This window comes from Anguilla anguilla, chromosome 10 (genome assembly GCF_013347855.1).
Source record: "Anguilla anguilla isolate fAngAng1 chromosome 10, fAngAng1.pri, whole genome shotgun sequence".
NCBI classification, from domain to species: Eukaryota; Metazoa; Chordata; class Actinopteri; order Anguilliformes; family Anguillidae; genus Anguilla; species Anguilla anguilla.
In genome coordinates, this window is record NC_049210.1 from 28,375,395 (window position 1) to 28,403,118 (window position 27,724).

Here is a 27,724-nt window from a genome sequence, read left to right on the forward strand (position 1 = left end):
TGATTAGAATTGGTGGGGTGTGTTTCCTTGCCTGTAACGTAAAATGGATTTCTCAAATATCATTTAAACCAGTAAACCAAGGAACATCATACATCACCAAAGAAATCAAAATATCTTTTGACGCTAGATATCTGTATAGCTACTTTGAACATTTATATAATTTTTACCACGGCGCACAGGCACTGGTTTGGTGGGATGCATGCGCAGGTGGTGCTTCGTTTAGTAGGACGCATGCGCAGGTGGTATGGCACAACATTTTTAAGCACAGCTTTATCGCCTAACATTACTTTAGCTAACCCTAACATGTTTGCGTTTCGCCTACTTTAGCTAACCTAGTTAGCGTGTACAGATCGCCTACTTTAGTTAACCTAGTTAGCGTGTACGGATGCTATCCTGCACGCATGAGTAGGAGCTAAGGACACACAGCTACAATCCACGGCAAAACTGCCAGTAGAAGATGGAATGAAATCTTTTAACTTTATATATTTTCTGAAACGTTATCGATTCCGCTTGGCCACAGAGAGTGAAACTACGCGATCTGAGCGTATAGTTTCTATGTAACTTACGTCAAAAGGATTGAGCCTTGTTGTTTGCTACCTAAACTTCACAGCACAGTCATTGTCGTTATCATGATTGTAGCATCAAGTGTCTATTTTCAACCAACTACCATATATGAACGCGTAAAATCAACCAATATATAATTCATGGGTCTGGACGGTTTCGTGCTTGTTTATTTTACATTTTTAAAATATGTATATGTAATGCACATCTGAATATTTGGCAGCCTTGTCTGCATTCCTACAAATATTTTAAGCTATCATGTGAATAATTACAGAAACATTTCTTGTCCAGCCACCACAGAGATTGTGGGTAAAAATCTGTAATGACCCTATTCTTCCCTATTGCTTGTTCTATCCGTGTAAAAACTTGAGCACTTGCAGCATAAAAGGCACAATTCCAGTGGCCCCTCATCTGCTGCACTACATACCTAGTTACATGTCTAATACAGAATTATATGAAAACATAAATGAGAGAATTTCAGTTGTTTTGCAGTGACAAGGTGGACAAAATTCCTATGTATCTGTATGAATATTTGGTAGATGTCCTTCATAAAAGTAGAATTTACATTTAATACACTTGAGAAAATTGGTCATGACTTATGCACTGAAGTGTTCTTAAATGGCCCATCTTACTGTTCAACATGTATGTCTCAACTAAAATCCACACGCCGTTGACAGCAACCACAGCATCTGTTAGGGAAGAGAAGAAACTTAATTTCAACTCAACACTGATTTTTGGGTAGAATATCGTAAACATGTGTACTTTCACTGCGTTTCATAACTCTCAGAACAAACACCTGTCCTTTTAATTAACAAGGTATGCAGATTTGATGTGGGCATCAGGTCGGTTCGTCACTTTACAACATAAATACTACACTACACTACACTTTACAACATAAGTACCACTACCACACCATTGTTAAAATATACAATTAATAGTAAACATTCAATCTTAGGAGTTTTCAAATATGGTAATAACTGGGCCACAAAGGAGCTTAAAAACTTATGAATTAATCAAAATTACACTTACACATTGCATACTGAAAAGCTTTGGATTTCACAAGGACATTTATGCCTGTAAAAGAGAGGTAACTTATATGAAAGCTGTATCACAGAAGAGCGTATAAATCCATCACAAAGCACAGTGCGCCGTGTCTAATAATGTTGTTCATTATGTTCAGCAAAAGCTGCATTACAGATACGTGCACAGCATATCACAGACTGGGGCTCCATTACAGGTTTCTTGTAGAAGGAAAGTGGTTTTAACGCCAAACAGAATTTCCCATATGCTCATACATCCTCTACTCCAGCATATTACCAATTCACTAATGCACACTTATGGAAACTGATGGACCATAGGTTTTATGTCCAGACTCCAGAACAGAGAGAGTCACCTTTAAAGATTAGCAAAGCGGTGCGGGGGAGGTCATCAAACCAATGGTCTCCACTACGCCGAGCCTACAACACACACAAAAAACAGACACACTGTCTGAAGTCAGTAGGGGAACATGGAACCATAAGGTAGTGAAAGTGAAAGGCACCCCCAACCCACAATACAAACAAATGCATATTCCATTGCACACATACACACATGCATGCACACAACCAAAAACAAAAGAAGAAAAGTACCTACCTTCCATTTTAGGCCAATCACTTCATAGAATTTATAAAAATCTGTTAGGCTGAAACATAAGACCATAGTGTGAATTATAATGAGACTATATTAATATAACATAGCATAATGATTAGAACAGCCCATTCAGCTCACCATTTTCCTAACTAAATTGTACCTAGTGCTTTGATTACCTACAGACTAGATAGTATCTAACACAAAGAAATTAGCACACATTATTTAATTGAATAGTTTAAACAATGTTATCTACAGAATGGGCATATAGGTTTGACATGATCACAGACTGCTGTACGAAGAAAGTGTACTAACCATGACATAGAAAGTTTGCTTATTGAATCATATAAAAAAAATTTTTAAAAGACGGCAATAAAAAGAAACAGTTATACTTTGGAGCCTAGAACGTGCGAACCCTTATGGACAATCAATCCAGTGATCGACCCAAAAGGCAAACTGCTATAATCGCCAGGGAGCTAAAGAGATTTGGGATTGACATCGCTGCACTCTCTGAAACCCGACTAGCTGATGAAGGGCAGCTGAAGGAGGAGAAAGGTGGATACACCTTCTTCTGGAAAGGAAAACCAGCTGATGAGCCAAGGATCCATAGTGTGGGTTTTGCCATTAAGAACAGCCTCATCAGCCACCTCTCCGAACTCCCTGTGGGCGTAAATGAACGCCTAATGACCATACGCCTGATGCTTGCATGCAACCAAAAGGCCACCGTTGTGAGTGCTTATGCTCCAACACTCAATGCACAGGATGAAGTTAAGGAGACCTTTTATGCTGAACTGGATAATATTCTAACCAAAGTCCCCAAGGAAGACAAGCTAATCCTGCTTGGAGATTTTAATGCCAGGGTGGGACAAAACCACAACCTATGGAGAGACACAATCGGGAAAGAAGGAGTTGGCAATACAAACTCCAATGGCATCCTACTACTAACAAAATGCTCAGAACACAGTCTAATCATCACCAACACACTTTTCCGCCAAAAGAACAAATCCAAAACATCCTGGATGCATCCTCGTTCTAAAACCTGGCAACTCATTGACTACGTAATTGTCCGCACCAAAGACCGTTGTGATGTGCTCAACACCAAAGCGATGACTAGTGCAGATGACTGCTGGACAGACCACCGCCTCATTCGCTCCACTATGTCCATCCGTCTCATGCGGAAAAGAAGGATGAAAAAAAGACAGAGCCGGCCAAAGCTCAACATCGAACGGCTGGGTGACACCACCTCCCGACAACAGCTTCAGGCTGCTCTCAGTGCTGAACTGCCCAAGGAATATCCAGAAGATATTGAAACACACTGGGGCATGCTCAAGTCCACCATCACTGACCTCAGCAAAAGCATCCTTGGCAATAAAACTAGGAAACACCAAGACTGGTTCGATGAGAATAACTCTGCAATCCAACAACTCATCGACACCAAGCGGCAAACCTTCATCATCTGGCAGAACGACATCAACTGCAAGTGTAAAAGAGCAGCCCATGCTAAAGCAAAAGCAGCCGTCCAATACAGGGTAAGGGAAATGAAGAACCAATCGTGGATGAAGAAGACCCTGGAGACCCAGCAGCTTGCAGACTCAAAGGACACCAGAGGTTTCTTTGATGCCATAAGAGTGGTATATGGTCTAAACCCCCTTCGCACCAAAGATGGGCTAACACTGCTGAAGGATGATGAGTCAATCAAAAACAGATGGAAAGAGCACTATGAGGATCTACTGAACAGGGACACCACTGCTGAGATGGAGACTCTCGACCAACTCCCTCAGCAACCAACAATGGAGAACATGGGAGCACCACCCAGCCTAAGAGAGGTACAAGATGCCATAAGGAAGATGAGGAATAACAAGGCCGCCGGACCTGATGGAATCCCAGCTGAGGTCCTGAAGGCAGGTGGACCAGATCTCCTCAGCCACATCCATGCACTGCTCCTCAAAATATGGGACACGAGTGAGAATCTGCCTCAGGTTATAAGAATCACATACAGAACAGACTGACAACTTCTTAATATCAACAGATTCAGGGCAAAAATCAAAACCACCACTACATCCATCATAGAGCTGCAGTATGCCAATGACAATGCCCTCATGACCCTTTCAGAGGAGGACCTACAGTGCATTCTGGATGCTTTCGCCAAGGCATACAAGCAACTTGGTCTGGCCCTTAACATAAAAAAGACTCAGATCCTCTACCAGCCACCACCCGGGAGAAATACTCCTGCTCTACCCCCAGCTATATCCGTTGACAACACCAGACTTGAAAACGTGGATCACTGTCTTTACCTCGGCAGCCTTCTATCCTCCAAAGCTGATATTGACAAAGAAATCCACCACCGCCTCAGCTGTGCCAGCGGAGCATTCTCAAGATTGAGAAAAAGGGTCTTTGAAAATCGCCACCTCCAGGCCAGGACTAAAGTCCTGGTCTACAAAGCGGTAGTGCTGCCCACCCTAATGTATGAGTCAGAAACCTGGACCACGTACAGCAGGCACCTGAAAGCACTAGAGGCACAACAGCAGAGGTGCCTCAGAAAAATCCTTAAAATCAGCTGGGAGGGCAGACGCACCAACACCAGCGTCCTGGAGGAGGCTAACATCCCCACCATCACTGCCACCATCGCCCAACACCAGCTCAGATGGACTGGCCATGTTATCCGTATGCCTGACTCGCGCCTGCCGAAACAAGTCCTATACTCCCAGCTCCTTGTAGGACGACGTGAGTCTGAAATACCTGTAATTCCTACTGTCTCCATTTTGTTAAGTCGCTCATGTGGTATCTTATCAAATACTTTTTGGAAATCTAAGTATATAATACCATGAGCCTTGGGTTATTCAAAACACTTGGTAGCATTCGCAAAAAATACCAGAAGGTTTGTCAGGCATGACCTTCCCTTGCAAAAACCATGCTGGCTAACCATTTTTGATGTTATTTTCAAGAAACACTTCTAACTTGTCTCTAATGATATATTCCTGTATTTTACATGTAGTGAAATTTAAACTCACAGGCCTGTGGTTTCCTGGATCAGTACGGCCCCCTTTTTTATATATTGGTATTACATTACTTTGCTTCCAGGCCTCCAAATGATCTCATCTAACTCCTTGAGTACCCTTGGGCATATGCCACCAGGGCCCGCCATCTTTGCCATTAGTTTATGTAATTTATCCAGTACTTCTTTATCCTCTATCTCAATATCTGCTAAGACATTCTGAGTACTGAATATGCCTTCCAGTGTATTAGTAACCTCTTCTCTCTCTCACCCTCTGGGCTTGATAGCTATGCCTGAATGTAAAAGCCATGCCCCCCTCATTATCATTCACCCATTCACACTCGCAGTTACACACCACTGGCAAAAAGGCAGCCATGCAAAGCTTATTCATCAAAAGAGATTTTGGAAAGGGGTATGAATGAACTAACTTGTGAGCACTTTGTGAACAATAGCACTGCACTCATAAAACCATAAAGATACCTTAATCCACACGTTCCATGTATTTATTTTCCCAAGTGAAAAAAATGCACTTAAGTGTACTTCTAAAAGGTATACAGTGCTGTGAAAAAGTATTTTCCCCTTCCTGAATTCCTCCATTATTGCATATTGGACATACTGAACGGTTTCAGATCTTTAGACAAAATTTAATATTAGAGTAAGAACAGAACCTGAGTAAAAACACATTTTTAAAATAATAATAGAGGAACATATTTTTTATGTATATACTTAAATTCATTATTTTGGAATAATGTAATGGAACTTAAATGCATTTAAATTATATTTGAGTAATTTTTAAACATATCTTAAATATATTTAACTGTGTTTACATGCTAAACTGCAACAACGTCTGTTGCAATAAAGTTTCTAAGAAACACATTTTAATACACTTAAAATTTGTTTTAAATATACTTCTAGGAGTACTGACACACATACCAGTACTTCATTTGAGTTAAAATGAACTAAAATGCCCTTAAATATACTTAAATTATGTAAAACCACAGATACACAAAGCCTTTATACAGTGGGCTCCAGAATTAATGGCACCCTTAAAAAAATGAATAAAAAAGGCTGCATATAATAAATGACACAGATAATAATCTATATGTTATGTTCAAACATATGGGAGAACTATATACTTTTATTTGAATGCATTTACTCTCATGCTTCAAAGTTTTTTTTTATTGGCACCCTTAATAATTATTGTAAGTAAAATCAAACAAAATGAAATTGGCAATACAATTTTACTTAATTTAGTTCATCTCAGTCTAAATGAACTATATTGTGTCATTCCATCACTTCCAGTTTCACTAGAGAATAAAAATGGTAACAAACATACAAAATCCCTTTGTCATCCATCAGCATGGGAAAAGCCAAATAACTGTCAATTCAGAAGAGACCGATGATAATTTATCGTCACAAGTCTGGTAATGGGTACAAAAAAAGACAAACGGTTAAACATACCACTTAGCACTGTAAGGGCAATAATAAAAAGGTGTAAATAATATGGAATGGTTGCAAATTTGCCAGGAAGAGGAAGCAAGTGCATGGTGTCCCCACGGACGGTGAGGAAAATGGCGAGGGAGGATATTAATAACCCAAGGATCACTGTTTAAGAATTGCAGAAAAATTGGTTTGTTTCTTGCAATCAACAAGTCTAAAAAAAAAACATAAAATGGCACCTCCATACCAACTAACTCTTTGGAAGGGTGGCACGAAGACAGCCCTTACTGAGCACAATAAACAAACCCAAGAATATGGAGCTTGCCAAACCTCATTGGAATTATGACTGGAAGAGAGTGCTACTGTCAGATGAGACCAAAATTGAACGTTTTGGCCATACACACCATCGACATGTTTGGCGGCAAAAGAGCATGCATACAGGAGATGCACCTCACACCCATAGTCAAATATGGAGGTGGGTCATTGATATCTTGGAGATGTTTCGCTGGCAGTGTTCCCGGGGCACTATTTTAGATCAATGGCACAATGAATTCAACAAAGTACCAGGAAATTCTGGCAGAAAATTTGGTTGTCTCTGCTAAGGAGCTAGGACTTGGTCATAGGTAGATTGTCCAGCAGGACAATGACTCCAAGCATACATCAAAATGCTTAAGTGAAATCAACATCCATGTTTTCCAATGGCCATCTCCATTGTCTCCAGACTTAAATTCCATCAAAAACCTGTGGTCTGAACTGAAGAGGGGGGGTCCATAAGCGCAAACCCAATGATATCAATGATTCTGAAAAGTTCTACATGGAGCAATGGTCAGAAATCTCTCCAAATGTGTTCTCTAAACTTCTAACATCTAACAAATTATAAGAAAAGACTCATGGCTGTCATCTTTGCCAGGGGTGTTTTCACAAAGTATTAAACCAGGGGTGCCAATAATTGTGGAACCTGTTTTTTGGGGAAATATTTTTTTTATGTAAAAAAATTTAAGACTTTGGTTGATTCCAATGAATCATTAATCAAGCACACTAGTTTACACATGTTGGAAAATAAAGCATATGTCAATTATTTTTTAGTTCAGCATTTAAAAAAAAAACATTTTTGTGCATATTTATCAAGGGTGCCAATAATTCTAGAGCCCACTGTAACTATTATCATGCCTATGTGGGGTACTCATTATCGAAAACAGCTGTGGTAATCAGCTTCATATTAAGTCAGCTTCATATTTTGGATTTTATTTTCATTACATTTCAGAGTGATTTACATCTGTATAAAAGCAAAAATACATTCACATTTCAAAACAGTAAACATCACAAATGTCAAAAATAATCAACTTTTAAAACATTTTATATTGAATTATAATCCTATAAAAACACATAAATGGGATATCAGGCTGAGCTATCATGAATGTCCATTGTCTGAAATATAGAAGGAGGTACAAGTAAATAAAAAGGGGGGACATGAAGCTGATTACCACAGCCGTTTTCTATGAGTGACCCTCCCCACATACGTACGATGAGCTATAGATTTATGTACTTGTGCATTTTAAAGCTCTGACAAAATGTTTTGACTGTAAGCTTAGCTCTTTAATAAACATTTGTTAACATTTCAATGGAGGAAAAAAGGTGGATGTCCTTCTGTTTGAAAGTCATATTAAGGATGTCACAAGAACCGATACTTCTGTATCAAGTCGATAAGTCAATGCCAAAACGTAAGGGCCTGTCAAAAGGGTGAATGAGCCAATCCACAATGTTGGTTTTTAAAAGAACGTGCAAAATTTATCTTAAGCCACATGTGAAAGCATACACCAAAAAAAAAAAGAAAAACACTCACAAAACAAAACTAAAGCAAAACAAGTCAAATGCTACAGGCCCCAATACTGGCACCGCAAGTATTATGGCAGATAAATCAGTTTTCAGTTTTTAATAAATCATTTTTCAATACTCTCTTGCCACAACATCTCAGTACTTGCATATTTATACATGGATATTTATGAATTCAATTCAATTCAATAAGGGATCTATATCACAGCAAATGACACGGTTTAGGTATGTTACAGTTGAGGTAATAGCTAACAGGAAGAATAGACAACAAAATTCTAGTTCAGTATAGTGCAGTTTAGAGGGGCCGAGTGATATATCAGGAGGGACAGGCAGCGTCAAGGCATAGGCAGGGGAGGAACAGGGTTGAAGCGGACCATGACCATAAATACAAATCCGCAATCCAAAAGCACAATTCTGTTTCTGAAGCATTACCTCATTCAGTATTATGGCACGCTTGTGTGTTTTATCTTGCATCTGGCCACACATGGAAGAAAGGAAACCCAGAAATAAGCAGGTACCTATCCATCCGAATATATTTTTTACTTTACCATTGTAAAACTCATTATTCAGCTTAAACAATAAGCCATTTTTGTGTTAGTAAACTTTGATAACATATTTTGTGGGCGGAGCCAAATTGGTGGCAGAAAGAATGGTCTCTTGACAAAACATAGAGGTGGTAGCAAAAGGAAGATCTGAGCATGAAACTTTCAGCATTAGCTTGCTAACTCATAGAAAAGCACCTAATTAAGAAAAATTAACAGCTTGTTAAAATTCTTGGGATTGAGGTTGGAATGAAAACCCCCAGGACCCCTGTGGATGTTATTGCACTTAGGATGTTATTGCACTCTCTGAGAGGTTCAGCAAACCAGACACATTTCTGACACTTTCTCAGTTCATGAATCCAAAGCCACAAACTCACCAAGCTAAATCAACTGGCTAAAATCTAAAACATAAGCCTAAATCACACTGAGAATCACACTCCCCAAATGGCATAGTTTGTTCAGGAAAACTAACAAAACGTGGCTCGTTTTACAAAAAAACTTGGCAGCTAACTAACAAAATCTAACCAAAAGAATGATGAGAGGCTGCATGGTACTGCAGACTCCACAAAACTGTGGCAGACTTCGACTTCCAATCCAAGCGGATTGCTTGGATTGGATTGAAGTGGCCAGAGAGTATGTTCCACATGCCAACTCCAGACAGTTGTACAGACCTATGTGTCTATTTTTTATTTTATTTATTTAAAAATGTTTACCATTTAAATTCATTTTTCAAAGCTGGTCTTGCTTTTGCAGAGGCAAAACATAGCTTTGTCCACACTACCATGCTACTTGAAAGCTAATTGTTTCTGATAATTTTTCTACCACATGCCAGAGGGAAATTTAATTAAGTTAGTAGTTCCATTACATGTAGTTCTACTGCTCCCTAACACGATATACATAACTATTGGGATGACAAGTATACCATCCAGCCAAGTTACGGTTTGGTGGGGCAGTATTCCCCATACCTATACACCTGAGAGTTTGGCACGTTTCAGGGTTTCCTACAGAAATATCCATAATGACCACAGACTCACAGCCCTTAAGAACATTAACTTCTGTACCTTCTGACCACATGCAAACAGATAGAATTCACAAACTTCACACGTCCACACACAATAAAGCCCCAAACTTAGGGGATTTTGCGTTTTTTCCTCCTCCTTCTTTTTCCTGCTAATTACATCATCATCAATGCACGATTCCCATTACATTACATTATATTACAGGCATTTAGCAGACGCTCTTATCTAGAGCGACTTACACAATTTTTTACATTGCATTTATATAGCATTTATACAGCTGGCTATATACTGCAGAAATTCAGATAAAGTAGAAATCTTGCTCAAGGGTACAACAGCAGTGTCCTACCAGGGAATCAAACCTGTGACCTTTACACATGATTATGCGGTAGGCCATACAATCTCAGACTGAATTTGAGTGAGAAAGCATCTTCTGCCCCGTTTCTACTCTGCCATCATAGAAAGCATCCTCACCTCATCCTTAAGAGTCTGGTACAGCAGTTTGGACAGCCGCTCCCGGAATAAACTACAACGCATCGTCAACAGGTCATCAAAAATCATTGGTACGCCCCTCCCATCAACAGAATCTCTCCACCATAAGCAGACCGTGAAAAGGACAAGGAAAATCATCTCCGACCCCACTCATCCAGCACATCACGTCTTTCAGTTGTTGCCCTCAGGAAGGTGCCACAGAACATTGCCCACAAAAACAACCCGTTTCAAAAACAGTTTCTATCCCACTGCCACAAGAATTCTGAACTCCCTCTGCTAATCACCTGTCCCCGTCTGCTGTCTGTCATGCTTCTGTGTCTATGTCTCATACTGTATTGTGTTAAATTGTCTGGGATGTCCCTTGTTGTATTGTGTTAGAAATTATCGTGATGTTGGAGTTAAATGTTGGGACCCTGCTGTTTTTACAATTCTGTACCGCTCACAAATTCCACCAGCCTTGGCTGTGTGGTCATTAAAGAATCTGAATCTGAAATTGGTGAAAATGTGTGTTGCTGGAGGTTACTGTAAAGAAACCTTACCCATTCGCTGTCCAGAACGAGCATTATACTCGCTCTTGCGCCGACAACAAACTTACTTTCGATAAAACATGCACAAGCTCACTACGTAGGATACATCAGGCTTGTGAAGTAGATTGCTTCTTTTGTATCACATTTTACAAGGAATGAATTTGATTTGGTTAAACTATGACAAAAGGTGGGATATATGAAAACATATATTGGTAAGTAATTGTGAATTTCCATCCATTTATTGTGAAATATGTAAGGGAGCATGATAAAATTACAATTTTTGTTTCTTTACACGCATAATCATCCATCTCTCCATCCATTATCTATACCCGCTCATTCTGGTACGGGGTGCTGGAGCCTATCCCTGCGTGCACTGGGCAAGAGGCAGGAATACACCCTGGACAGGCTGCCAATCTATCGCAGGGCACTCACCATTCACTCACACAGTCATACCTATGGGCAATTTAGAGTCTCCAAATAACCTACCGGCATTTCTTTGGACTGTGGGAGGAAACCAAAGTACCCGGAGGAAACCCACACAGACATGGGAAGAACATGCAAACTCCACACAGAAAGGCCCAGGCTGGATTCAAACCTGTGAGGCAATATAGCTACTCACTGCCGCACCATGCCGCCCATACACATTATCACAGCACGGTAAATACAAAAAGTAACCTTGGTATATTTTGTGCTGATGTGAATACATGTACAAAAATAGAATGCACTCGGATTATAGAATCTGTTCTGATGAAAAACACGTTTTCAACATACAAAAATGCCAAGTTACTCACACATGCAAAGCACTGTCTAAAAGTCATTCATTCACATCTAGGCCTGCCATTAAAATTATTGATATCAAAACTGTGCCAAATGGCCGTCTGGGTAGTGTAGATGTACAAGCACTCGCCTACCACCGCAGAGAGCCGGGTTCAATCCCCGGCAGCGGTTCTTCTGGCTTGGTCAGACGTTCCTACGAACACAATTGGCAGTGTTCGCGGGTGGGAAGCCGGTGAGGGTATGAGTCCTGATCGCTGCATTAGCAACTCCTACTGGTTGGTTGGGGCGCCTGTCCAGCGGGGAGGGGATCCGGGGGAGATAGCATGAACCTCCGCACGCGTTATGCTCTCCCAGTGAAACTCCTAGCTGTCAGGTGAAAAGAAGCGGCTGGTGACTCCACATGTATCAGAGGAGGCATGTGGCAGTCTAAACCATCCCCAGACCGACAGAGGATAGCGCATCAACCAGGACTGTGGCTGGTCCACACAGGGAATTAGTATAACATATATATAAATTGGGGAGAAAATGGGAGAAAAATGGCAACAACAAAAAAAATTGTGCCAAATTACTTGCCAATCTTAGCTGACAAATTAAACAAGCTCTATTCCAAAGCAATGCTACCCAATGTTTCCTAAATAAATGTCAAGTAACTTGACCTGGTGTTCTTTGAATCTTGCTTTAAATGTCGTGAAGAAGTCAGTATCTTGTGCGAGTTTCTATACGACCAGTAATGTTACTTACCGAACTGAAGGGCAATTCCTATTTATTCAGTTGAATTAGACAGCCATCTGTACTGTTATATGGTCGGTCTGTCATCTTGTTAGCAAGCTAGCTGATGTTAAACTTGGTGAAAATGCCAAATGCTGAATTGCGTAAAGAGTGGGTATATTTAATTTGCAGTTGTATGAACACAGAAATATAAATTACTTTACTGCAAAGATTATACAGATGCAAAAGCAGTAGAAATGTTTTACTAGTAGTTAACGAGCAAGGCATTATAATGACCGAGAGGTTATCTTGAGTCCGAGGAGGGATGTGAACCCTGCGTGTCGCTCATCCAAAATTATTGACAGACGAGCCAGTTACCCAGTGAGCTACGAATGTTATAATGAAGAAGCAATAGTTGAAATGTTTTATTTTGAGTTACCCAGCAAGGCAATGTAATGACTGAGAGGTCTTCATGAGTCCGATGGAGGCTCAAACCTGAGCTGGCACACATCCAAAACTTACAGGCAGACGCATTACCCAGTGAGCCACTAGTGAAGGAGTTGTTCCATTGTTTTTATTGGCTGATTTACGTTAAATGTCCAATGGGGAGACATATTAGTCGGCTGGGAGCATTTGTGATACAATCAGGCAGGAAAATGGAGAAAACTCTAAATTCCCTAAGTTTGGGGCTTTATTGTGTGGACGTGTGAAGTTGTGAATTCAGTCTGTTGAAATGGGGTACAGATACAGAAATTCATGTTTTTAAGGGCTGAGAGTCTGTGGTCATTGTGGGGAGCCCTGTGGGGAGCCCTGAAAAGTGCCAATCTCTCAGTGCTGTATAGGTATGGGGGATGGCCCACTAAGGTGTAACTTGCCTGGGTGGCATACCTGCCATCCTAATTAAAGTATTCTGCTTATGGCACAATACAGTTCACTCAAAGACCATATGGTTAATGTATGGGTGCTATGTATGTATTTTATATGAACTTATGAGAGCATGTGATGGACAGATAATAGTTGAGAGACAATATTAAACATTCAAATAAAGTTATATTCCAACTTTTCGTGAGTGTACATCACAAAGCTCTGAGTGATATGTATGGGCAGACAATACAATAGGGGAAATCTTTTTTTTAATAAGGCATTAAACGTTAACCTAAATATGGAGAAAAAAAAGGCCACACAATGAAGATCCAGACCGACTTTATAGCTACAAAACAAATAAAACCAGCGAGCAAGCTATAGCCTACTCAATTTGCTTAAGAAAACAAAGTGGCTTAACATCACACCTGTACTGTGCATGAATAAGCAATTAAATAAATAGATGACCAGTGACTAATTAAATGACAATTGAGATGCTCCTGTCTGATAAGTAAAGCCTATATCATGTCAAGTAAATGCAAATTTCAAAGTATGCTACAAAATAATGTTTAATTATACAATGGTGAAATTGCTCTTATTTACAGTTTCATATTTTTATTAACCAGACAGACTTGACCATTCAGCTTGCCCATTTATGAAAATTTACAAAACATTAATGCTTCAGTATGGGAATATATGTTAAATTTTAATACTAAAAGTGCTGATGATAATGGCATTATTATTATTATACAATATTATTATTATTATTATTTTTATTATTATTAAAAATAATAATAACAGGCCTATTATTATTATTTATATTATTATTATTATTATTATTATTATTATTATTAATAATAATAATAATAATAATAATAATAACAAAGTTCCCTGTTACTTGCATGATACAGCATGACCTGTAGATTACATTTAGCCTACTTGATCAAAGTTGGAGTACTTCTAGGCCCACACTGGTTGATAACATTAAGAAAACAACAAGTGCACGTCCTTGAAGGAGGAACTGATATAATGCTAGTAACACTTAAGCTACTGTAAACTATTCTGCATGATCAATCGGTAGGTTAAGAATCTTCTGGCTCTGCACACTCAACCACAAACACTGACAAAATAATGACCATCTACATCCATTCTCTCTGCTAAAGTACAGTAAGTACAATTTTACAAGAAAGTAACAAATCTCCTCTGGCACAGAGTTGGTTTTACTCTCACTAAAGTAACAATAGGCCTGGGATATTTGCAGGCTGCACCTATTAACAGTACATAGTAAAAAGACAATTTTCTTAACCAGTACTCACATTTCTTGCATTAATACATTAACTGGAATACTCTGCGTTTACTCTAGTTATGTGAGTTTGACAGCTATACTGAAACTGGAATTCCAGTATTGAAATTATATCTTTGTTGCTTATCACCTTAAATCAAGCCATGCTCTTCACTGATTCTTTATGGTTTGCTGCATTGGAAGTTTATAACAAGGCACAGCAAAATGTCATGATATTCATATTACTTTAGCCTATTGTTTGATGACTGCATTTACTGTGGTACGCTTGTACAATAATAATAATAATAATAATATTTTGCGGTACATTCTCTCTCGATGTGTAATAACAACAACAATAATAATAATTAAAGCCGCAAGTGGCGTTGGGAGGGGTCCAAGCATTGGCACTATTGCGCCTCCTATGGAGCGATTTTTAAATGGCTTCGTCCTCATGATCATATACCTTCACCCAACATATCTACTGAATATTATGATGATTGTATGAAATATTGATGACTTATGGCTAATTGCAGGCATAGGTCGCAATAGCAAAGTTGTAGAGCACATTCAGATGCATAGGTCAATGAAGTTTTGTGTTGATCTGACTGGTGTCTGGTGTGGGAGTTATGGCCTTTAAAGCATGACCCTTTGTTATAGCGCTACCATCTGGCCGACATAGGTGATTTGTAGTGCCTGAGTAGTGGGAGGCCATAGGAACCCACCTACCAAATTTGGTTGCTCTAGGACTTATGGTTGCTGAGCCTCAGACACTTTTAGCGGAGAAAAATAAGAATAATAATAATAATTAAAGCCACAAGCGGCGTTGGGAGGGGTCCAAGCATTGGCACAATTGCTCCCCCTATGGAGCGATTTTAAAATGGCTTTGTCCTCATGATCATATACCTTCACCCAACATATCTACTGAATATCATGATGAACAATGGATTGGAATATGTGTCTGACGTAGTAAAATTTTGATGACTTATGGCCAAATTTGTGCTAAGAAATGCTGTCTGATGACTTAGTTGCGTCACCATGGATGTGTCCTGGCCGCTTCCCGTAAAGGCCTTTACTATGTCGTAACACTTAGATGGTCCGGCGTGTATGTACAGCTGCAGTGTTTCTATGCCGCAACTAAAAAAGGCGTCACACTAGTGTTGTCACGATACCAAAATTTTGACTTTGACACTGATACCAGGTTTAGTATCACGATACTCAATACTGAAATGATACTTGAAACTTAAACCATGCTGATTCGATACTCGGTACCTAACAATCTCATCTCATGACCTCATTTTCGAATTCATGGTTTATTAACAACCTGATTTATTAACAACCTTTAAGTTGAAGCCTCTTCAACATATTAATAAGCATAGGCCTATAGTGTTACAACACTAAACAATAGAAAAATATATTAAATATATTTAAAAAATTAAACAGTTGTAAACTAAATAATCTTTAAAAGGTCTTTCACCTTTAAATAGATTTAAAAACAGCATATTTTAATAACAATACAGCATCTATCTATAATAAAATATTTCCAAATTGGAACACCTATTGCTACTGAAGTGAACTGAGTCGAAGCTTGCGCTGTATCAACAAGCTGTGTGCACAAGCGCAAGTCACCTCACTTGACAACCTTAGTTGCTACTGCCATCGAGTGAAGATTCTGACAATTTACACCTTTCATCCTCTCAATCAGTAATGCGTGAGACACATTTCCCTGGCTTATACATTTGACACAAAACTACCGAATGTCGGAAAATTCTAATACCGAAGTTTCTTTTTTTTAAGCACCGAAAAAGTGCTTAAGTTTCGGTATACCGTGCAACACTATGTCAGACACATATTCCAATCCATTGCTCAGGTTAAGCAGAGAATGCACATTTCAGAGCGCCTCAGAGACAGATAGAATAATAATACACATTTGAAATAATAGATAGGACATTGAGAAAAAACGAAACAAAAGACGAAATATCAACTCGCGACCTGCGTGCTGTTCGCAGAGTAGCCTACCGTATTATTTATTCAGACACTGGCATATAAGAAAATTTTTGGTTACGCTGACCGATAAAACGCTATTCCAAAAGCAAAATCAGACATGTTATACATCGTTAGAAAGCTTATACTCTCACCTACTGAATAAATGAATTGTCAATCAAGCCAAATTGTACTAAAAACAGCGACAACGCCGTAAGCAACAGGTGTGGTATTACGCACAGCTATTTTTGAAGGTAGCAGACCCAGGCGTCACAAATGCGTGTATATTTCACAAACAGATTGTCCAAGACAATATATGACCACTCAGTTGCAAAAGGGACATCTCTACGCGTAAAACCAATGGTAATATTGTATATTTATTCAATGTTTAGTCCCAGATATTGACTGTAGAATGACATGGTATAATTAAAAAAAACTTTTATCTCGTTTATTTCGTTATTCAGTGAGCAGCGTTTTCACTGCTGTATTGGCATATTTTAGGGCTAATGTCGGGTTTATCTTGTTGCTACGGAATACGATTTCTCTCAGCATAATCACGGATTCAAAGACTAAACGAACTCACCCGATATTGTCCTCAAATGGATCCATGCCAAAGAAAAGTAATGCTTCATCCTCTCGAAAAGCTTTTACTAACAAACATTTAGTAGCAAGAAACGAAACACCAACTCGCCATCCATGCTACCTGCGCGCAGAGTACCGTATTATTTATTCAGACACTTACATTACATTACAGGCATTTGGCAGGCACTCTTATCCAGAGCGATGTACAACAAAGTGTATAATCATAACCAGGAACAAGTGTGTCGAAAACCCTAGAGAGAAGTACCGTTCCAAGTGCAGGGAACAACCGCATAGTTCAACTTGGATCCTGTAGGTTAAACTGATTAACACTAACACAAACAAGAACAGCAACAACGCAGTCTATGCAAAAATACAAGCAATTATTAAGACGAGTGCATTAAGTCACCTACGAAACAGCTACCTAGTTACAACCCTAATCTTATAGTCAATTTAGAGATTAAATTGAGAATACGATTTCTCTCAGCATAATGACGGATTCAAAGACTAAACGAACTCACCCATCCCTGCTACCTGCATATTGCGCTCAGAGTACCGTATTATTTATTTAAGTAGTATTATTTACTACAGCATAAATTGCGTCTTTTGTTTATATTCAATATTAGTAATTGCAGCGAGAAACTGCAGCTGTAGACACAACATAGTTTATTATGTTATGGTAGCAACGAAACGAAGCGGACTATATATTTATTGCCATCATTGTTTTATTATACCAGCGTGTTTTTGCGCGTTTGCACAGAAACTCAGAACCTATCAATAAAATGGTTTAGCTATTTCTCAGCATAATGACATATTTAAAGACTAAACAAACTCACCCGATGCTGTCTTCAAATGGATCCATGCCAAAGAAAAGTAATTATTCATCCTCTCAAAAAGCTTTTACTAACAAACTTTTAGTAGCCTAGCATGCACTCTGGCTGGCACTGTCTTCCATTGCTTCCCCGACGTTCAGACCCTCCCCTCACTGATAAAAACTAGACCCTATGGTGTCGGATTACTTGCGTCACCATGGATGTCGCTTGCCGTAAAGAAGTTTACTCGATGTCATAACACTTAGATTTGGAGCTCCAGCTCTTTCGCACCCAAACTAATAAAAAAAGTCCAAATGGCGGGCAAACAATATGGCGGACATAGACGCTCGCCAACAATGGCAAAGTTGTAGAGCACATTCAGATGCATCGGTCGATGAAGTTTTGTGTTGATCTGACTTACGGTGTGGGAGTTATGACCTTTTAAACATGACCCTTTGTTATAGTGCCACCATCTGGCCGACATAGGTGATTTGTAGGGCCTGAGTAGTGGGGGTCCATAGGAACCCACCTACCAAATTTGGTTGGTCTACAACTTATGGTTGCTGAGCCTCAGACATTTTAGCGGAGAAAGCTTCTACGCCCCAACGAAAAAGTCAAAATGGCAGGCAAACAATATAGCGGACATAGGTGGTGCCAATGGTAAAGTTGTAGAGCACGTTCAGATGCATAGGTCGATGAAGGTTTGTGTTGATCTAACTTATGGTGTGGGAGTTATGGCCTTTTACGCATGACCCTTTGTTATAGCGCCACCATCTGGCCGACATAGGTGATTTTAGTGCCTGAGTAGTGGGGGGCCATAGGAACCCACCTACCAAATTTGGTTGCTCTAGGACTTATGGTTGCTGAGCCTCAGACACTTTTAGCAGAGAAAAATAATAAGAATAATAATAATAATCCTAACAGATACAATAGGGTTCCACCAGCTTCGCTGCTTGGACCGCTAATAATAATCCTAACAGATACAATAGGGTTCCAGCAGTGTTGCTGCTTGGACCCCTAATAATAATAATAATAATAATAATAATAGTAATAATAATAATAATCTTGTGGTATGTTGTCTCTCAATGTGCAACTATTCTTCCTTTGGTAGCCAATACAAGAGGGAAAAACATGAATATTTTTCCCACGGCGCACAGGCAGTATTGCCGCCGTAGGCTATGCATGGAAAATTGTGGTCACTCACTCACGGACAACCTTTGAGGGACGTTTAGTGGGACGCATGCGCAGGTGGTGCTTCGTTTAGTAGGACGCATGTGCAGGTGGTACGGCACAAGATTTTAAGCACAGCTTTATCGCCTAATGTTAATTTAGCTAACCCTAACATGCTAGCGTTTCACCTATTTTAGTTAACCTAGTTAGCGCGTACGGATGCTATTTGTTATGCTAAGATGGCGCCGCGGTGTGTTGGTGCACATTGTTTTGCCTTGTTTTGTTTGTAAATTCAGTGTTTAGCGATAGTATCTCTTTCACCAGAGAAGAGCTCATGAATATCAGGGAAACAACTTCTGTGGATTTATTTCCCAACTTTCTCATCTGTGGAATTACTGGTCATTTTGGTCAAAGGTACGCTCACCCTTGTTCACGTAGTGAAACGCCGGAGGAGAGGGAAACGTGCCGGTGCGCTCGTGCGTCTCCGCAGACGCGGTCTATGCACTCCGTTACCGGGAATATTTCTCTCTAACGTGCGATCACTGTGCAATAAACTGGACGAACTTCAGCTACTGGTGGAGAAGAACAGAGACTTTTCTTCATCTTCCGTTTTGTGCTTCACGGAAACTTGGCTGTGTGGATCAATACCGGACTCTGCACTGCAGCTGGCGGGCTTTCAGCTATTCAGAGCGGATCGCGACATAGGGCTCTCCGGCAAAATGAAAGGTGGAGGTATTTGTTTTTATACTAACAGTGGCTGGTGTAAAGATGTTACAGTGATTATGCAGCACTGTTCTCCTGTTCTGGAAACTTTTTTCATTAACTGTAAACCCTTCTACTCCCCCGCGAGTTCGCTTCATTCATTCTGGTCGGTGTTTACATTCCACCGCAAGCCCTCATGCAGGAGGCACAGCATATGCTCGCCGACCAGATACTGTGTGTGGAGCGGACAAACCCGGATTCTTTCGTTATTGTCCTCGGCGACTTTAACAAAGGGAATCTCAGCCACGAAATGCCTAAATACCGCCAGCTGATTAAATGCCAGACCAGATAGGAGAACACTTTAGATCACTGTTACACTACAATCAACCGTGCCTATCACGCCGTCCCCCGCGCTGCACTGGGACACTCTGACCACATCATAGTCCACCTGATTCCTGCATACAGGCAGAAATTAAAACTCTGCAAACCTGTTGTGAGGACATCTAAGAAGTGGACCAGTGAAGCTACGGAGGATCTTCGTGCGTGCTTGGACTGTATTGACTGGGATGTTTTCAGGACTGCTACTAACAGTCTGGATGAGTACACAGAGGCTGTGACGTCATACATCAGCTTCTGTGAGGACAACTGTGTACCATCACGCACCAGGGTTAGTTACAACAATGACAAACCCTGGTTTACAGCTAAACTCAGACAGCTAAGGTTGGCAAAGGAGGAAGCATTTAGGAGTGGGGACAAGGACCGGTTTAAAGAGTCTAAATACAGGTATAGCAAGGCGGTGAGAGATGCTAAATGACTGTACTCTGAGAAACTTCAACAGCAGTTCTCAGAAAACAACTCAGCCTCTGTCTGGAAGGGCCTCAGACAGATCACCAACTACAAACCATAAGCCCCCCACTCCACTAATGACTTGCGCCTGGCCAACGACCTGAATGAGTTCTACTGTCGATTTGAAAGACGATGGGACAGTCCTGACACCATCCCCCGTGACTCCATTCACCAGCTCCAGACCACCAGCTCCTCCTCCCCCATCTCAGCAGGGGCCCAGGCCTCTCCACAATTGCCCACCTCAGAGGCCCCCTCCACCTCCCCTATCACAATGACAACTCTCTCCCTCCTGGAGAGGGACGTTAATAGACTATTCAAGAGACAGAACCCCCGCAAAGCAGCTGGACCAGACTCTGTCTCTCCCTCCACCCTGAAGCACTGTGCTGATTAGCTGTCTCCGGTGTTCACAGACATTTTTAACACCTCACTGGAAACATGCCACGTACCAGCCTGCTTCAAGACTTCTACCATCATCCCCGTCCCCAAAAAAACAAGGACCACAGGACTCAATGACTACAGACCCGTCGCCCTGACCTCTGTGGTAATGAAGTCTTTTGAGCGCCTTGTACTGTCCCACCTTAAAACCATCACGGACCCACTCCTGGACCCCCTGCAGTTCGCTTACAGAGCCAACAGGTCTGTGGACGATGCCGTAAACATGGCCCTCCACTTCATCGTCCAGCACCTGGACACTGCAGTAACCTACGCCAGGATCCTGTTTGTGGATTTCAGCTCCGCCTTTAATACCATCATCCCGGCTCTACTACAGGACAACCTCTCCCAACTGCATGTGCCTGACTCCACCTGCAGGTGGATCACCGACTTCCTGTCTGACAGGAAGCAGCACGTGAAGCTGGGGAAACACGTCTCCGACTCCCGGACCATCAGCACCGGTTCCCCTCAAGGCTGCGTCCTTTTCCCTCTACTCTTCTCCCTGTATACAAACAGCTGCACCTCCAGTCATCAGTCAGTCAAGCTCCTGAAGTTTGAAGACACTCTCATTGGGCTCATCTCTGGTGGGGATGAGTCTGCATACAGGAGGGAGATTGAACATCTGGTGTCCTGGTGCAGCCAAAACAACCTGGAGCTCAACGCTCTAAAGACAGTGGAGATGGTTGTGGACTTCAGAAAGAACCCAGCCCCACCTGCCCCCATCACCCTGTGTGACTCCCCAGTCGACACTGTGGAGTCCTTCCGCTTCCTGGGCACCATCATCACCCAGGACCTCAAGTGGGAGCTGAACATCAGCTCCCTCACCAAGAAGGCACAGTAGAGGATGTACTTCCTGAGGCAGCTGAAGAAGTTCAACCTCCCAATGCCAATGATGGTGCACTTCTACACCGCCATCATTGAGTCCATCCTCACCTCCTCCATCACCATCTGGTACGCTGCTGCCACTGCCAACGACCCCTCCCACCCTGGACACAAACTCTTTCAAACACTCCCCTCTGGCAGGAAGCTGCGGTCCATCAGGACCAAAACCTCACGACACAAGAACAGTTTTTTCCCCAATTGCAGCTGGCCTGGTCAACAAGGCCCGGGACCCCCACGGACACCAAACAGACATAGCACCTGTACTTATTCTAACACTTTGTCCCCTTGCACTATTGTTTATTGTTCACACTATGTTTATGTTATTGCACTATGTTTATTTTATTTCATTTTATTTTATTTTCACTGTTATGCATCACCAGACCAAAACAGATTCCTTGTATGTGAAAACCTACTTGGCAATAAAACATGATTCTGATTCTGATTCTGCACGCATGAGTAGGAGCTAAGGACACACAGCTACAACCACCGATACAGATGTACTGACACACGGAGGACAACAAATAACATTACAGAGGTGATGACATGCCATAGCTAGAGTGAGAGCACCTATAATCGACCACTTTCGTTTGACAGACAGAAAAACGTAAACAGATTTGCAAATATATATGAAATCGGCGAAATATCGGTAACAACCTGTACCTAGTTATGTAGGAAAAAATGTACTTGTTATCCTCCATTGGTTATTTTTTCAGTACTTTCGCGATTTTTTTCTGTGCCGGCAAATAAGTCAGAGGTGGTCCAGCACTAGCTTTTGGTTGCTAAGGGGACGTGTATCAACCACCCCATATAAATGAATGGAACTTGACATAAATTTGCTAGCATACTGTATAAGTGTCCTATCTTGCGTATTTGAGATTAATACGAGAAAGGGTGGTCGCTATCAGCACGTCAAGGAACCCGTACATATGTGACGGGTGCTGGAGAAAAGGTCCGCAAGTCGCAAATCTTGAAATTGCGCTAGGAGGCAAAAAAGGTTTTTTTAATTTTTTTTTTACTGTTTTCCTTTTTTTCATATTACGAAAGTTAAAGTGTTGAAGAAGTCACTCAATAGAATAAACAACATTTTTAGGGTCACTAAATACTTTTTTGTCTTTTGTCACTAATTTGTCAGCAAAGTCGGCTTGTTTTAGTGATTCTTACAGCTGGGTTTTGGAGGCGTGATGGGGGTGCAGTTTAATTAGCATGTTTGATTTCGTTGGCTATTGTCACTTTGTTTCGGTCAAGCCACCGCCCATAAATAAAGCCGTGTGGTAGTAGCCTATGTTTGTTTACTGTGTGAGGTTGCTAAAATGGCGGACGCTCAATCAGTAGGTGAGAGTATAAGCTTTCTAACGATGTATAACATGTCTAATTTTGCTTTTGGAATAGCGTTTTATAGGTTAGCATAACCGAACATTTTCTTACCATGGCATTCGCTCTATATGGTAGCATTAAAAGACGTTGCACCTAACGAAACGTTGTCAACGATTTTTCATAATTCCTTGGAAAATACCATTATTATTGAGGACTTCTGGGCATAGCTAAGCCATATGTTTGCTGATAGACCTATCTGACATCGTTTTCTGGAGCAAAACAGAAGCGGATATAACTGTCATTGATTTACTGTCTCTGTCTCCCTCTACTGAACATAGATAAGATTTCATCATTGCTATGTAAGTATTACTGCTCAAAATATTTCGGTTATTAGGCTACGTTATTTTAGAAATTGAGTGTCTTTAAATAGGTTAGTGGTATTATGTAATGTGGATATTTCACACTGTAATGTAAGCGTTAGTTAGTAGCGTAATGGTTTTTGTGACGCATACAACAGTGATGAGGAGAGTGTTGAAACATTGCCAAAACGCCGGTGGACGGCTGAAAAATGTTTTTATATCGTCCCATTCCCATACAAGAAAACATACGAGTGTACAGAGTATCGAAATAGGCTACATACAAGAGTTAATTATTACACATTTAGGTACTGTGCAGCATTCTGTGACTATATGTTTGCATTATGTTTAAATTATATCTATGTTTCATCTTAAACCTTCATAAGGGGCTCATATGCTTTACAATGGACAAAAAGCATTACATTCCTTTTTGGAGAGATTTTGGATTTGTTTCTGGACCCTTAGCTATTTTAGACCAGTGTTAATAATTTATACATTTTGGGTAGATTTGGAGATGCTGGGTACACTGCTTAGTTTTTGCTTCATAGATCTTTAGTAGTTCTACATATCCACCCTTAGATTTTATGAACTTGTGGTCAAGAAGTTTTTGATCCAGGACATGTATACTTTAACCCGCAATCTCCCAGTATTTCACTGCGAACTAAAAAAATTCATTTTAGATTTTTTGCCTTGACCATTGCATTTGTGGCACTTTATTTCTTACAAAATTATGAATATAAAGTAATCTAAGCTAGTATTATAAATGGTACAAATGTATTGCTTCATTTAAGACATTTTTCTAGTCTCTGTGGTGTTCACATCTGGAGTTATAAAGCTTTAAATAGGGTAACCCCTAAATGGGCAAGGATTTACAGGTACTCTAGTGGGGGAGTGGTTGGGGTGGAGTTAACTAGCTATTGTTCCCACCCATTATCTCCCTGTGAGAAGTGTGAAAAGTTCAAGATCTTTCAAGGGGATTTTCTCTGCTACTTGATTTTAGGAGTACCAACATTCAAATAAGCATATCTTCTTCAACTATTTTCAGATCTCAATGTATGACACATCATTTGAAAGCTTATAATCTGTACTTTCGTAATCTGTAAAAAACTGACCTTGCCCTACTTGCGGACCAAAACACCAGCACCTGTCACATATTCACAGTCGTAAGCCAAGTCGCAGGACGCTAAATTGCCGTTAGGAAAACAGTTTGAAATTATTAAGCAACGTCTGCCCCATTGCTTATAATGGGTCGCGATGAGATGAGATGTTGCTTGTCTTAAAGTTGATATTGTAAATAAGACTGTATTAATATAACTACATGTATATGTATGAAGTTGGTTTTTTACATTTAGACAGTTTATTATGTGTATTTTTACAGGACTTACATTTTAATAGGTAACGATGTCCAGTTCTCTCTAACAAATATGCAGTAAATACACTACCGGTTAAGGTGGTCGATACACGTCCCCCCCCTCGGGTGGTCGATAACAGGTGCTCTCACTCTAGCTAGCTATATAGTTAGTACAGGTGCGCCGTGGGTCTGGACGATTTTGTGCTTGTTACTGCTCATTGCTTGCTGGTCTTACAGTACAGTATTTAATATTAGATAAATTAATTACATTAATATTTTCGTTCCAAGCCACACTGTAGCTATAAGTTTAAACATGGCTTTGAATTGCATGATTTAAAAAAAAAAAAAAAGAGCGTTAGCAGCAGTTTTGAATTTTCAGTAATACATTATCTTACTACAAACTTACTGTTTCTCTATAGGTTCGGTCCAACCAGTAGAAGACCGAAGGAGTTGCCGACCTCGGGTTAATACGTGTACACTGAGGATATCGTTTGAAATGGTACTTAGCCATGCACAATCCAGTGTTGTGCCAGTTCTCTTTCTTTCAGAGAACCGTGGGTCACGTGAGAAACCATCTGTCTCCATTAACAATTAAATAAAAAATTGTTTGGGAAGACATGGTGGATGTGAACAAAGTTTACAATGCTTTGCGTAAACTAAAGGAAATGATGATCCTGCAGATTTGCTTTGCAACCATGAATTGCAGACACATGAGCAACAAGAAGAAACTGAATCTGATTCCAGTATAGAGAATTATAGCATTCATCCTTTACACTCGCAGAGAAAACATGAAACAGGTGTAACTCTTTACCAAATGCAGCATGTACAAGGCGACACCCTGAGAGACTAGCAAAAACAACTGGACTTACTTTGTTTTCTAGACTTGTACAGTCATAACATAACATAACAATGAAGAGAACAGGCCATTCAGCCCAATAATGCTTGCCATTTTCCTAACTAAATAAGTGCTCTGATTACCTACAGACTATATAGTACCTAACACCGTATGAAGCCTAGTCTTGAAAATGTCCAGAGTTTCTGCCTCTACTATGTGACCTGGCAGGCTATTCCACACATTGACTACTCTCTGCATGTAAAAATTCTTCCTAATGTCTGTATGGAATTTACCGTTTGCTAATTTCCATTTATGTCCCCTCGTTCTACTAACAGAGCTCAACCTGAAGAATCTTCTGTAGTTCACTTTGTTGATCCCCTTTATGAATTTAAAAGACTCAATCAAATCACCCCCGAGTCTCCTTTTACTGAGCTTGAAAAGGTTAAGCATCTTAAGTCTTTCCTCATAGGCTTATTTCACGTGGCCGCCATTTTGAAATCCAAAGAGAGGCTGTGGTGGGCGTCGCCCCAAGTGAAACCTGAAGTGAACGATCAAACAACAATGGCTTGGACCACGAACCTTGAGCTGCTACCACATTTTACGATGCACAACGTCAAAAAATGGGCTGAGGAGGGATGTCGAATACCAAGAGCAGTTTTGTTGAAAGGATACAGCAACTGGATAGAGGGGTACATTACTGATATCGAAGGTACGTTAACGATTTTGCCATCCGTAGGCTGTGCCGGTGTGCTAGCTAATCAGGAAACGGTGTCATAAAATTTTTCCGGACCGTGAAAACTGCCTTGTTTACATTTTGGACATTTGTGGCTAGTGGGTAAATCTATCGCTGTTTTCGTTGCAGCACTGTCTACAAATTGAGAGAGATTAAGAAAGTTCGTAATACCAGTGCATTTATTATCTTTTTCATGCTGATACGGAAATGATTTGGATAATGTCAGATGACAGTTACCTCTGGAAGCGTTGAATTGTCCTTCTGGTCTTGGGCTGACACCATGTAAACAAAGACGGCACACTCCCGTTTTTCAGTTAGTTCAAACCGGTAAGCGATCTTAATATGCAGTCCTTGGAAAAGTGTTTGGAGCACACTCTTGAGTTGTCTGTGATCTGAGATGAGAGATGTGTTAAGGTGAGTGTTGACGTGTAAATTAATCTTACAAACTTTTGGAGGTTATTATCCGGGTAAGCTAACGATAAGTTAGCTAACTTAGACGCTAGCTCAGCTAGCTCGTTACATTACCTGAAAATAAGGTCCAACATCTCGCCTTATCTAGGCAATCCACTGGCGATGGGTGTCCGGGTTACTCGGAAATCGGTGGAAAGACAAGCCTTGATCACATTCTCGTCTTTGATATGACGTACAGCGTGGTACACAACAATATGCCATAGTAGCATCACTGGCTCGAATCGCTTTTCTGCTTCATGTATTTTTGCTTCATGTAAGCACCGCTCCTAGAACACTTCCCACCATAGCCTCGTTTTCGCACAGGAAAATTTCAAAATGGCGACCGGCGTGATATAAGCGAATAGCATTTATCTTTCATACCAGGAATCAATTTTGTTGCTCTTCTTTGAACGTTTTCCAGAGCCTCTATATCTTTCTTGTAGTACGGTCCCCAGATCTGCACACAATACTCCAAGTGTTGTCTAACAAATGTATTGTATAAAATAAGTATAACTTCCTTGGATTTATACTCAATACTTTTGGCCATATATCCCAGCATCCTGTTGGCCCTTTTTACTGCTACAGCATAGTGCCTAGAACCAGAAATGCTTTGATCAACCAT

General features: G+C 40.5%; 1 protein-coding gene across 8 annotated transcripts in view; it reads right to left on the reverse strand.

Annotated features, from left to right (window-relative positions):
* The window catches only part of LOC118206696 (two pore calcium channel protein 1-like), a 134,099-nt gene that overhangs the window by 40,509 nt on the left and 65,866 nt on the right, over positions 1–27,724 (reverse strand). For all 8 annotated transcript variants that reach the window (XR_004761229.1, XM_035379676.1, XM_035379677.1 and 5 more), the window contains exons 13-16: positions 2,194–2,242; positions 1,955–2,018; positions 1,591–1,635; positions 1,194–1,250 (exon numbers count right to left, since the gene is read on the reverse strand). Coding sequence is in view for 7 of the 8 variants with exons in the window: in XM_035379676.1 (XP_035235567.1) it covers positions 1,194–1,250; positions 1,591–1,635; positions 1,955–2,018; positions 2,194–2,242 (215 nt within the window). In the remaining variant the exon portion in view is untranslated. The remainder of the gene's footprint in view (positions 1–1,193; positions 1,251–1,590; positions 1,636–1,954; positions 2,019–2,193; positions 2,243–27,724) is intronic.